This window comes from Panthera onca, chromosome B2, assembly GCF_046562875.1.
Source record: "Panthera onca isolate mPanOnc1 chromosome B2, mPanOnc1 haplotype 2, whole genome shotgun sequence".
Taxonomy (NCBI): Eukaryota; Metazoa; Chordata; class Mammalia; order Carnivora; family Felidae; genus Panthera; species Panthera onca.
In genome coordinates, this window is record NC_138343.1 from 47,179,142 (window position 1) to 47,193,419 (window position 14,278).

General features: G+C 36.3%; 1 protein-coding gene across 1 annotated transcript; it reads right to left on the minus strand.

Moving 5' to 3' along the window:
- Positions 1-4,369: 4,369 nt before the first annotated feature.
- On the minus strand, positions 4,370-6,023 carry PGK2 (phosphoglycerate kinase 2). Its single transcript, XM_060615716.2, is given in 2 exon segments — positions 4,370-5,711; positions 5,714-6,023. Coding segments are annotated over 2 exon segments (1,251 nt in total). The 5' UTR covers positions 5,901-6,023; the 3' UTR covers positions 4,370-4,647.
- Between the last annotated feature and the right edge of the window lie 8,255 nt (positions 6,024-14,278).

Sequence of the window (14,278 nt, forward strand, 5' to 3'; positions counted from 1 at the left end):
CTTAAGATTTTTTTTTTCTCTCTCTCTCTCTGCCTCTCTCTGTCTCTCTCTCTCTCCCCCTTTCTCTTTTCTGCTTGCACTTTTTTCTCTCAAAAAAAATGCACAGAAAATAAGTAAATGGTAACCTCCAAGTGCATGTGTTAAATAATTCAAATTGCAACCTTGGAGGAAACAAGTAAGTCCCACACTTTTGGTTTGAACCCAAAACCCAGAGAAGTCCCACCATCCTGTGGTTAACACCATAATTTTCAGTTTCTTTTTAAAATTGGTTTTGGGCTCAGTCGGTTGAGCATCTGGCTTCAGCTCAGGTCATGATCTCCTGGTTCCTGAGTTTGAGCCCTGCATTGGGATCTGTGCTGACAGCTCAGAGCCTGGAGCCTGTTTCAGATTCTGTGTCTCCCTCTCTCTCTCTCTGACTCTCCTGACTCACACTCTGTCTCTAAAAAATAAATAAACATTAAAAATAATTTTAAAAAATTGGTTTTAAAAAGTAAAAAACTATTTTTAATGTATATAATTATTAAATGTAAGTATAAAATTGGGTTAAAGAAGTGATGGGGATTAAGGAGTGCACTTTTTGTGATGAGCAACAGTGATGTACAGAAATGTTGAATCACTATATTGTACACCTGAAACTAATATTACGCTGTATGTTAACTATCTGGAATTTGAATAAAAGCTTAAAAAAATAAAAAAAAAAGATAAAAATAAAATGAAATAAAATTTCAATTACAACTATATACTATATATTATTCATAAATATACACATCATACATGTATGTATGTGGTATGTAAGTATGTGTATATATATTCACACATACACACAAATATTTCTTACTTTCTAGGTCTGCTTGAATTCTGTTTTTTCCCCCCAATCTTCTAATTCAAGGCACTGATTCTTTCCCTTGCAGTTTTAATTCTTTTATGTAATGGTTCTAACACCATTTAATATTTTGTATTAGCAATACTTAAATTTGTCACCTCCTTTACCTTTTGCCAGCTTATTTTCAGTCTCATAGTGCCTTCTTAACTCATTTTACTTCCTTCATAATTTTTTTCCATGAAGTATGCTTATTCTCTAAATGTACAGAAACATGATCTTTAAGATCTTTCAGTGTCTTCTAAAGTTTTAATAAGTCTTTCCATTTGATGTTGTTTTAAATTCACCTTTAATTCTTTTTTTTAGTAATAGTTTCGACTGAGCCCATGATCACTCAGTCAAAGAATGCACTGCCCTTATTCCCAGTGAGCTAGATATGATCACATTGCTAAGTTCAGGCCAAAAGAACTTCTTGTTCTCTTTCTCAAAGACATGGTGCTTACTCTGGATTCCTCTTTCTCTATCCTGTTGGCTGGAAAATGTCAACAATTGAATTGATCTTTCTGCTCCTAGAGATGAAAGCCAGGTGCAGGTGTTAACAGAGCCATTTTCCTAGCCTGAATCTTTGGATCGGCTCAAGAAGTGCCTACTTAGCCATTATCACCCTGGGGAATGTCACATGAGAAAGAAAGAAATCTCTGTGTTGACATTTTGGGCTAGATTGTTCTTTTTTGTGAAGGCTGTGTTTGTATTGTAGGTTGTTTAGTAGCATCCTTGGCCACAGCAACAAGATGCCTATAGTTCCTCTTCTCATCCCAGTTGTGACTAACAAAAATGTTTCCATTCTTTGGCTAATATCCTCTACAAGGAAAAATTGTCTCTGGGTGAGAATCACTAGTGCAGAGACTAATGTAGAAATTGTTACCTGTAGGTGGGGTGCTGCCTTAAAAAAAAAAAACCTCATACAACATAATATTCACGTAGAGGTCAGGTGGAAGGAAGAGAGTAAAATGGCATGGAAGGCTGGGAGGTGCTGATCGTGTTTCTGCTGTGGCATTTGGTAAAACTGTAGTAGGCACAACATGTTCCTGTAGAGCTTAAAGCTACAGAGAAAGTGTTTAGAAAGAGGCAGAATATCAGTACATTTGGTTATTACATGCTGTCTTAAGCAAAATACTGCAACCCCAAAATGAGCATATCCAGGAAATATTGGACAATTTCTTTGTTGCCTGCAACCCAAATTGGCTAATACACCAGGAAAGTAAGTTCTCTCAGAGTTGGAAAAGCTAACAGTCTCACTCTCACAAACAACACAAGAAAGACTGTCAGTTTTACTCAAAGGTCTCCCATTTGGAGTCTTCAGCCAAAAATAATGAGGAGGCCACAGGCAAATATCAGGTGATAGGTGTTGCCTTCCCACTGCCTACTTTTTTGGAGGGCCACAAGTTAACTAATCTTAAAATGAAGAAAAAGGAAGTTAGCCCAGCAAAGCAACCAATTAATTAAAAGCAAGAGTCAGGAGAATAAGAAACATAACTAGAAGATATTTTTGGGTGAGCTTCTTTCACACAGAGATCTTGATTCTTAAGTTGAAAAGTCACTAACCTGGCCTTGAAAGGTTTTCAACTGTGTGATATGAAGAAATCCTTGATTTCTTAAAACCACAGCATCAAAGAGGAAGCTATGAGAACCATGTGGTGGCCTAATGTGGCCCAACTCTCCAACATCAGCTTTAGAAGATGGCATGGAAGATTAGGAAACAAGGAAAATTTCCCAGGTGATCAAACTTGGGGCCAAAAAAGGGACAATGGATAAGAAACTTCCTCCCAGAGAAGAAAACCAGTCTGACCACGAAGTTCTTTTACTGCCAGGCCGTGGGAGCTTTTGAAATTCTGAGCCAGCACTATTTATTTCCCAATCGTAATGAACCAATGAGTTTTTTAGGTGAGGGTTTTTAATTGTACTTTCTTATTTCTTCGCCACCATTGTATATTGAGTGTGTATGAGTGCTGGAGGTGAGAGAAAAATAAATGACTGCACTTTTCTGTTCATCAGACTGTTGGGCTCCCCACAGGATATCGAAAAGATTGTGTATCACCCAGAGATAACTCAGTTTTGAGTGGGATGCAGTAACTGGACATTTTATTATATTTCTTGGAGAAAGGATATTTTCTTTATGTAGGAAGAAGGATACATGGATACTCATACATGGATACTGGGGTGGCCAGAGTGAAAGTCTATCAGGAGCCTTTACTTTTCCCTTGATATTTATTGCCTCTCCACTTCCTTTTAGTAATAGAATCTGTTGATCTTTAGTTGAGTACAAGGTGTCCAGCTACAGAGAATACATTCCCAGGCCTCTCTTGCAAAATAGACCCCATCATGCGACTAATAACCAGCAGAACACAAAATGGCCAATAAAAGAAAAATTCCTGAATTTTGGGGGACATGTGTGTAAAAGAAACACATTGCCTTTCACTAACTTCTCCTTTGGACTGGGTATCAAGCAGTAAAAATGCAGACTGACACCTCACACACAGAAATGTAACTCACTTATTGAGAGTAAGAGATTTGTTTCACGAGGTTGGTTCCCTAGATGACCTCATGGAGAAGAGTCCACCTTTTTGCCATGGACTTTTATGAAAGAAAATAATATGGTATAACCTTATTTCAACTGCTATAATTTTGGGTTTTTGTTTTACTTGTTTTTAAATCTATATCTTAACTCCTATATTTTCTCTGGGATTATCATGGCATTATGAATATCGTCCTCAGGAATATGCTGAAGTTTTGGGCATATTAACATTAAAAGTTTAATTATTTAATTAATTTTAGTTTATTTTAATTAAGTTAATTTATAGAATTGACCTGGTGCTATGGGCCGTAGGCTATTACAACTGGGATAAGTTACTCTGCATTTTTACTCTAAACTTAACAGTATTGCCTTGTGACAGCTCTTTGTATATAGAGTTAGGCAAAATATTTTCCAATAAGTATTTTAATTTATTCTACATTTCTGAGTATTTTCTTATTCTATTTTCTAACAGGGAAGACTTTTTATATCCTTATTTTTCTCATGACTATAAATATATTTATCTCAAAAATCTAGTTTTAAGATTTAGCAATTACATATATTACGTATTTATTAAAACAATTCTGCTTTACATATTAAGCAATTATTTAAAATGTGGATTGAATTTGTAGATCCCATATGATAGTACACAGACATATATATGTAGTATAGTGCATCCACACATACAGACATAATTCCTTTCTTGGGTTTCATTTCTTTCCCTTTTTAACTTCTTGAATTCAATAAATATCTTTTATTTCTCTTCTTTCTTATTTAGTAAGAAATTTCCTTTTAGCTGAGCTTTGTTACCCATGAATTCTTAAACACAATTATTTTTCTTGATTTATTTTATTGTTTAAAAGTTTGTTAGCTTCTACCCCAACCTTCAACAGTTTGGGTTTTCTCTTGTTTTCCATGTTTCAAGTAGTGAAGCAGTAACAAAGCTGTAGTAAAATTAAAAAAGAGAGAGAGAGAGATTAAGTTTATTCAACTCACTTTAATATGCAATGCAAGATTATGTCCTTCCTGTGTATCACAATGGTAAAGTTCAAATGAGATCTTGAAGAGAGCAGGCAAATGCATGGCCAAACTGGGTTGCATTGCTGTACTAATGTTAAGAGTTCCTGATAGCCAATCTCTTAGTCATTGCATAGGTCTTGATCTGGGGCTAACTAACAAAAGTCAAGTTGAAATGTAAAGCACTAAGTTGAATTAAAGCCTATGGACAGGAAATAGTAGACAGGAATATTGTCAACTATAGATTGCTGAGAGCTTCCACGCCAGGAAGGACTTTACCTTCCAGAAGTTCCAGACTAGCACCTCCTCCAGTGCTCACGTGGCTCATTTTATCTTCAGTGTTCCATTTGGCACAGCAAGTAGCAGTGTCTCCACCTCCTATAATGGTGATACAGCCCCTGGAAGTGGCCTTCACAATTTCATCCATGAGGGCTTTTGTTCCATTAGCAAAGGCGTCCCATTCAAATACCCCTACAGGTCCATTCCACACAATTACCTTAGCGTGAGCCACAACTTGAGCATACTTCTTGTTGGTCTCAGGACCACAGTCCAAACCCATCCAGCCAGCAGGTATGCCTGATTTTACAGTGGCTTGGCCAACCTTAGCATTCTCCTCAAACTTGTCAGCAGTGACAAAGTCAGTAGGAAAGGTAATGTTCACACCATTCTTACTAGCTTTAGCCATGATATCTTTGACAATCTTGGCCCCCTCTTCATCAAAGAGGGACGCACCAATCTCCATGTTGTTGAGTACCTTAAGGAAGGTATAAGCCATTCCACCACCAATTATCATCTCATTGACCTTATCCAGCATATTTTTGATCAGTTGGATTTTGTCTGCCACTTTGGCTCCACCAAGTATAGCCAGAAAGGGTCTCTCTGGGTTTTCTAAGGCTCTGGCAAAGTACTCTAGCTCCTTTTTCATCAGGAATCCAGATGCCTTCTGGGGAAGATTCACTCCCACCATCGAACTGTGGGCCCGGTGAGCAGTGCCAAAAGCATCATTGACATATACATCCCCTAGTTTGGAGAGTGATGCTCGAAAGGCTTTTATTTTACCTGGTTCAGCTATAAGCTTATTTCCAGAAGGATCTTGGCCTTTTCCTTCTTCCTCCACATGAAAGCGCAGGTTCTCCAGTAGGATGACTGAACCAGCAGCCGGGTTGGCACAGGCTTTCTCCACTTCTGGGCCCACACAGTCCTTTAGAAACAGAACATCCTTGCCCAGCAAGGATTTGAGCTCAGCAGCAACTGGCTCTAAAGAGTATTTATCAGGCATGGGAACACCATCAGGTCGACCTAATGACTCATAAGAACTACTGACCTGGCTCCATTATCTAGGCAGTACTTGATGCTTGGGATGGAAGCTTTGATTCTCTGGTTGTTTGTAATCCGGTTCTTCTTCATGGGAACATTGAAGTCTACTCTCATGATGACTCTCTTCCCTTTAACATCCAGTTTGTCCAAAGTTAACTTCTTAGAAAGAGACATCTTGATAATACAAAGACAGAAGCGGACACCTGGATCCCAGTGCTGAAGAACCACTTTACTGCTCTCGGCAGGCTGGATGGGTGATGCTTTCCAACGGCTTTCCTCTTGGCCCGCCCCTTCCTTTTCATCACTAAGTCCCCCACAGGGCAGGCGTGATTGAACTAGGGAGAGGGAAACTTGGCTCTGCAATTGGTTAACGGTGCTGTCAATCTTGATTTGGAATGTGTTGCCGTAAAGCGTCAAACTGCCCGTGCTGAACACGAACCCCGAGTAGTGACTGGTAGCTGGCTTGCAGTGAGAGCTGGGGCAGTGAAGAAACCTTGGAATAAGAATAGTTCTGCTAAGGCTCTTGCACGTTCTTTTTCCACATCTCTTTTGACTCTTGGTCTTTTAAAAACAAAACAAAACAACAACGAAAAAACCCTCGACCATGTCAAATCTTAATTATATTGAGATATAAAAACTGCAGTACCAAATAAAGAGATGGGTTGAAATGATGGGTCTATAAATCCTTATTTATTCAAGGCAACATATTATGCTTCTGTTTTTCCTTGATACATATTTCCGTTAACAGTCTAGCTTGTTGTTAGCCATTGGCTTTAGGTATATTCTAGGGTAAGCGGGAATGATTTGTTTTTATTACCTTGCTTATTCTGTTCTCAAACAACTGTGAGAGAATGCTTGGTGGCTTCTTTAGGATAATCCCATGAGACAAAGAGGGTAACAGTTAAACACTGCAGGTGATAGTGACTTTTCTTTCAGATGACAAAGTTATGATAAGCCCTCTTTTTTTGGGGGGGGGGCTTTTTGATTCATTACCTGTATGAATCAGAAATTGAGCTGAAAAGAGGAATGATTTTCATGAGGATGAAAATGTCTATATGAATTGAAAATGAGTAAGAGATTTAATTTTTGGGGAAAGAATATATGGCTGATTGGCTTAATAATAAAAACTGGCTTTGTAATTAGTTGATATGGCAGTTTCCATAAGTTGAACGTAGCATATATTATTGACAAAAATATGTTTGAGGCATAATCCAGTAGGATGGCTATAATTTAAAACAAGGCAGACAATAACAAGTGTTGACAGGGATGTGGAGATATTGGAATCCTCACATATTGCTGGTAAGAATACAAAATGCTGCAGCCACTTTAGGAAAAAGGTTTGACACTTCCTCAAAATATTAAACATGGAGTTACCATAAAACCCAGCAATTACACTCCTAGGTATATACTACAATGATAAAATTATACTCTTACAATGGCTAAAATTCCAAACTATGACAATAATACATGCTGTCAAAGATGCATAGCAATAGAAACTCATTTATTGCCAAGAAGAATGAGGTATGCTACAGCATTGTTTTGGAAAACAATTTGGCAGTTTCTTATAAACATAGACTTACAATACAAGCCATCAATTCTACTCGTAGGTTTTTGTTCAAGTACACAGAAAACCTATACTCTTTCAAACTTGTGTATGCAAATGTTTAGATCAACTTCATTCATAATTGCCAAAAACTAAGTGCTTTTCAATTGGTCACATCTATAAAACTGTAGATATATCCATGCAATGAAATATTCTCAAATAAAAGGAATATGCTATTTACTTATACAAAATCCTGAATACAAGTTCAATGTATTTTACTAACTAAAGAAGCCAGACATAAAAGTATGTAGACCTCGTAAAATTCCATTCACATGACATTTGAAGAAAGATGAAACAAAGGGATAGAAAGCATATCAGTAGTTGTCAGGCCTTAAAGGAAGATGGAGGAGGTCAACTATTATTAGTTGAGATTTTTAGTATGATAAAACTTTTCTATATAGCACTACAGTATTGAGTACAAGTCAAAATCCATAGAATTATATATTATAGAGACTGAACTTTAGTGAATGTAAATAAAATAAAATGGACTAGGATGTTGAGAAATCTCAGGTTGGAATGCAGACTGACAAATAAGCCAAACTATTACAATAGATGACAAATACCATTAAAAATGTTGGGGATAAAAAAGATCACTTAAGTAACTTTGGAAGAAAGGTTTCTAACTGATAAAGCTGAAGACAAAAAGAACCATACACAAATGTAATCTTCCGTTGATAAATTTGTTTATCTTTTTACTCTTGGAATCTCTGATTTTCACTTCTGTTGTATGTCTCTTCTACTTTTAGCCAGAAAAAAATTCAGTGGGCTAGAACTCATTGATTAAGTTGGGCTTGCATGGATAATCCAAGACAAATGCCTTATATTAAATTCCATAACTAAACTCATAGCTACTGTTACTGTTACTATGGTTTATATCTCTATACACTTTGTTTTCTATATCATATAAGATACTAGTGCACTTGAAAAAGTTAATAGTTTATGTCTTGTGATAACTGAAAGTAGGAGAGACAGAGCTATAAAATGGCAGTGTTTTTGTATGTTATTGATGTTACGCTGGTATAAATTCAAATTAGACTGTTATAACTTCAGTTGCTAACTACCAACAAAAATAGTTATAGAATATACACAAAAGTAAATGAAAACCAAATTTCACTACAAAAGTTAAATAAAGACAAAAGAAAAAAAACAATCAGTAATGCAGGAAATAAGGGGCAAACAAGTTATAAGGCATATAGAAAACAGCCAAATGACAGAAGTACTTCCTCCTTATCAGTACTTACTTAACTGTAAATGGGTTTAACTCTCTAATTAAAAGACAGAGATTGGCAGAATGAATTTAAAAATATGATCCAGAGGCACCTGGGTAGCTCAGTTGATTAAGTGACTGACCGACTTTGGCTCAGATCATGATCCCGCAGTTTATGAGTTTGAGCCCCACTTCGGTACCTGTGCTGACAGCTTGGAACCTGGAGCCTACTTTGGTTTCTGTGTCTCCCTCTCTTTCTGTCCCTCATTGCCCACACTTTTGTCTGTCCTCTTTCAAAAATGGATAAACATTAAAATATTTTAAATATGATCCAACTGTATGCAGTCTACAAAAGACTCAGCTTAGATCCAAAGGCAAAATTGATCGAAAGTGGAAGGATGGAAAAAGATATTCCGTGCAAATAGTAACCAAAAAAGAACAGGAGTAGCTATACTAAAATTAGGAAAAAAAATGACTTTAAATGCAAAAGGATTAAAACAACAAAGAAAGACAGTATATATTAATAAAAGGGGCTTAATACAGGGGCACCTGGGTGGCTCAGTCAGTTAAGCTCCAACTCTTAGTTTTGGCTCAGGTCATGATCTCACGGTTCATGAGTTCAAGCCCTGCATGCATTGGGCTCTAAGCTGACAGCCCACAGAGACTGATTGGGATTCTCACTCTCTCTCTTTGCCCCTCTCCCATTCACATGCATGTGCATACATGTTCCCTCTCTTTCTCTGTCAAAATAAATAAAAAAAACTTTTTAAAAAGGCTTAATACAGCAAGAAAATCTAAAAATTATCAGCATTTGCACATTTAACAGATCATCAAAATATATGAAGCTAAAACTGGCATCATTAAAGGGACAGTTTAGACAGTTCCCCAACAACAGCTAGAGATTTCAATAACCCATTCTCAATAATGAATAGAACAACCAGATAGAAGATAAGTAAGGAAAGAGAAGACAATCCAATAAACCAATTATATCTAAAAGACATACATAGAACATCCTACTCAACAAGAATGTACACATTCTTCTCAAGTGCAATAGGACATTTTCCATGATAGACCACATATTAAGCCACAAATTAAGTCTGAATAGATTTAAAAAGTATATATAAAGTTCTTCTGTGGTCATAACTAGATGAAGATAGAAATCAATAACAAAAGAAAAACTGGGAAACTCATAAATTTGTGGACATTAACACACCTTTAAACAACCAATTAAAAAAAGAAGAAATCACAGAGAAATTAGAAATTGCTTAGAGAAGAATGAAAATAAAAACAATATAATTAAATGTATGGAACACACAAAAAATGCAATTCTAAAGTGGAACTTTCTTGCTATAATGCTTAAGTTAAATAATAAGATTTCAAATTAACAACCTAAGATTACAACTTAAGAAACTAGAAAAAAAAGCAAACTCATATGTTGCAGAAGAAAAGAAATAATAAAGATTAGGACAGAGGTAAATGAAGTTGGGAATAGAAAAACAATAGAAAAAATCGATAAAATAAAAACTGGGGGAGCATTTGGGTGGCTAGTCAGTTAAGTGTCTGACTTGATTTCTGCTCAGGTCATGATCTCACAGTTCATGGGCTCAAGCCCTATGTCAGGCATTGTGCTGACAGTGTGCAGCCTGCTTGGGATTCTCTCTCTCCCTCTCTCTCTTCCCTTTCCCCCCAAAATAAATGAATAAACTTAAAAAAATGGACTAAGAAAAAAAATCCAAATTACTAAAATCAGAAATGAAAGTAGAGACATTACTATTGATTTTACAGAAAGAACAATGATTATAAGGAAGTACTATAAATAATTTCCTATCAACAAATCAGATATGCTATGTTAAATGGACAAATTCCTAGAAACACATATGCTGCCAAGACAGAATCATGAAGAAATAAAAGATCTGAATAGATTTATAACTAGTAAGTTGCTAGAATCAATAATCAAAAATTTCTTTACAAAGAAAAGCCCTAGACCTGATGGCTTCACAGATGAATTCTATCAAACATTTACAAGCAACTAAACACCAATTCTTCTTTAACTTTTTAAGAAAAATGAAGAGGAGGAAGAACATCCTAGCTCATTCTGTGGTCTCAGAATTACTCTAATATCAAAACCAGACATAGGCAACTTAAGAAAAAAACAACAAAAAAACCCCTGATGATCAACATCTCTTATGAACATTGAAGCAACACTCCTCAACCAACTACTAGCAAACAGAATTAAGCAGCATATTAAAAGAACTATACAGCATGGCCAAGTGGGATTTATTCCTGGAATGCAAGAATGGTTCAATATATGAATATTAATCAATGTAATACACCACATTAGCAGAATCAAGGAAAAGAAAACACATCATCTCAGTTGATGCAGAAAAAAACATTTGACAAAATCCATCACCTTTTCATGATAAAAACAGTCAACAAACTAGGAATAGAAGGAAAACTACCTGACATAATAAAAGCAATATGTGAAAAATCCATGGCAAACATCATACTCCATAATGAAAGACTGATTGCTTTTTCTCTATTATCAGGAACATCTCTCTATTATCAAGAACATCTCTCTATTATCAGGAATATTTTCTCTTTTCTCAGGAACATCTCTCTATTATCAGTAATAAGGCAAAGATTATTATAGCACTGGAAGTTCCAGCTAGAGAATTTAGGCAATAAAAAGAAATAAAAGTTATCTAAATAGGAAAGGACAAAGAATAATGCTCTCTGTTTACAGATGGTGTCATTTTTTTTAAATGTTTATATTTTGATGGGGGGGGGTAGTTGGGGGAGGGCAGAGAGAGAGAGAGGGAGTCACAGAATCTGAAGCAGGTTCCAGGCTCTGAGCTGTCAGCACAGAGCCCGACGTGGGTCTTGAACTCATGAGCCATGAGATCATGATCTGAGTCAAAGCCAGATGCTCAACTGACTGAGCCACACAGGTGCCCCCAGATGGTGTCATTTTGTATGTAGAAAACACTACTCCACCAAAAAAATCTATTAGAACGAACAAATGAATCCAGAAAAAGTAGCAGGATACAGAGTCAACACTTAAAAATCTGTTGCACTTTTATACATTAATAATAAACAATCTGAAAAAGAAATTGCAAAACAACTGCATTTATAATAGCAAGAATAAAATACTTGAGAATTAACCAAGGAGGTAAAAGACTTGTACAATAAAAACTATCAGGGGCACCTGGGTGGCTCAGTCAGTTGAGCGTCTGACTTTGGCTCAGGTCATGATATCATGGTTTTTGAGTTCAAGTCCTGAGTCAGGCTTGCTGCTGTCAGCACAGAGCCCACTTCAGATCTTCTGCCCCCCTCTCTCTCTGCACTTCCCCACTTTCACGCTCTCTCTCTCTCAAAAATAGGTAAACCTTTAAAAAACATCGCTGAAAGAAATTTAAAAAGACATAAATAGGGGCACCTGGGTGGCTTAGTCAGTTGGGCATCTGACTTCGGCTCAGGTCATGATCTCCGGTTCATGGGTTTGAGCCCCGCCTTGGGCTCTGAGCTGACAGCTTGGAGCCTGGAGCCTGCTTTGGATTCTGTGTCTCCCTCTCTCTCTCTGTCCCTCCCCTGCTAACTCTCTCTCTCTCTCTCTCAAAAATGAATAAACATTAAAAAAATTTAAGAAACATAAATAATGTAAATGGAAATATATCATGTGTTCTTAGATTACAAATCTTAGTATCATTAAAATGTCAATGCTACCCAAAGTTATCTACATATTCAAAGCAATCCCTATCACGTTCTCAATGATATTTTTGTAAAAATAGAAAAAAAACTATCCTTAAATTCATATGGGATTGAAAGAGACCCCAGACAACCAGAACAATTTTGGAAAAGAATGATGCTGCAGGAATTGGACTTCCTTTCAAATTTACCACAAAGCTATCGTTGCCTAAACACTGTGGAATTGGCATAAAAACACACATACTGGTCAATGGACTAGAATAAAGAGCCCAGAAATAAATCCTCACATATATGGTCAAATCATTTTTAACAAGAGTATCAAGACCATTAAATGTGGAAAATACAGTCTTTTCAACAAACGGTACTGGGAAAATTGAATATTCACCTGTAGGAGAATCAAGTTATACACTTATCTAATACCATATACAAAAAATACCTCAAAACAAGTCAAAGATCTAAATGTAAAATTTTAAACCATAAAACAGGGAAAAAAAATAGGGCAAAAGCATCATGATATTACATTGGCAATAATTCCTTGGATAGGACACTGAAGTCATAGGCAACAAAAGAAAAAAAATAAAGTAGACTTCATGAAAATTAAAGGAGTTTTGCATCAAAAAACACTATCACACAGTAACATAGTAAAGAGTCAACCCACAAAATAGATAGTATTCGCAAATTGTGTATCCAATAAGAGGTAAGCATCCAGAATATACATAGAACTCCTAAAACTCAACAACAGAAAAACAACTTTATAAAAATAGTCAAACGACTTAAATAGCCACTTTGTTAATAAGCACCTAAAAAGGTGCTCAATATCATTAATCATTAGGAAAATGTAAGTCAAAACTAAAGTGAGATAGCACCTGAGCCCATGAAGAGGGCTACTCCTCATGGAGAAAAGAAAAAAGAAAAGAAACGAGAAAAGAAAGAAAAGAAAGAAAGCAAGGGAGGGAGGGAGGAAGGAAGGAAGGAAGGAAGGAAGGAAGGAAGGAAGAAAAGAAGAGAAGGGGATGGAGGGAGAAAGGAAGGGACGGAGGGAGGAAAGAAAGAGAGAGGCTGGGAAGGAGAAGTGTTGGCAACAATGTAGAGTCAGTGGAAGTTTTACACACTGTTGGTGGGAATATAAAAGACACACCTGCTGTGCAAAATAGTATGATGCTTCCTCTAAAAATTAAACATATAATTACTATATGATCTAGTAATTCCTCTTCTGGGTACTTATCCAAGATAATTGAAAATGGCATCTCAAAGAGATATTTGTACATCTATTTTCATAGTAGCATTATTCACAATAGCTAAAATATAGGGGCGCCTGGGTGGCTCAGTCGGTTAAGCATCTGACTTCGACTCAGGTCACGATCTTGTGGTCCGTGAGTTCAAGCCCCGCGTCTGGGCTCTAGGCTGATGTCTCGGAGCCTGGAGCCTGCTTCTGATTCTGTGTCTCCCTCTCTCTCTGCCCCTCCCCCATTCATGCTCTGTCTCTCTCTGTCTCAAAAATGAATAAACGTTAAAAAAAATTAAAAAAAATAAAATATAGAAGCAACCTAAATGTCTATTGACAGATAAGTGGATTAATACAATGTGTTATATACATATAATGGAATAAAAAGGAATGAAATTCTTGCACAAGCTACAACATGGATGAAACTTGAGGACTTTCTGCCAAGTGAAAAAGTGAGTCATAAAAAGACAAATGTTTTATAGTTTCACTCATATGAGGTGCTTAGTGTAGTCAGAATCAGAAAGACAGAGGATAGAATGGTGGTTGCCAAAGATTGAAAGAAGGTAGGCATGGAGAATTATTGTTTACTGAGTACAAAGTTTCAGTTTTACAAGACAAAAGAGTTCTGGAGATGGATGGTGGTGGAGGTCATACAACAATGATGGATGTATTTTAATATCATTTGAACTGTACACTTAAAAATTATTCAGATGGTAAATTTTACATTATATGTATTTTGCCATAAAAATTTGGAAAAAATAGAAACATTCTAAATCAAACTCACCATCAAGAAAATGAATAGGCAAGCATAC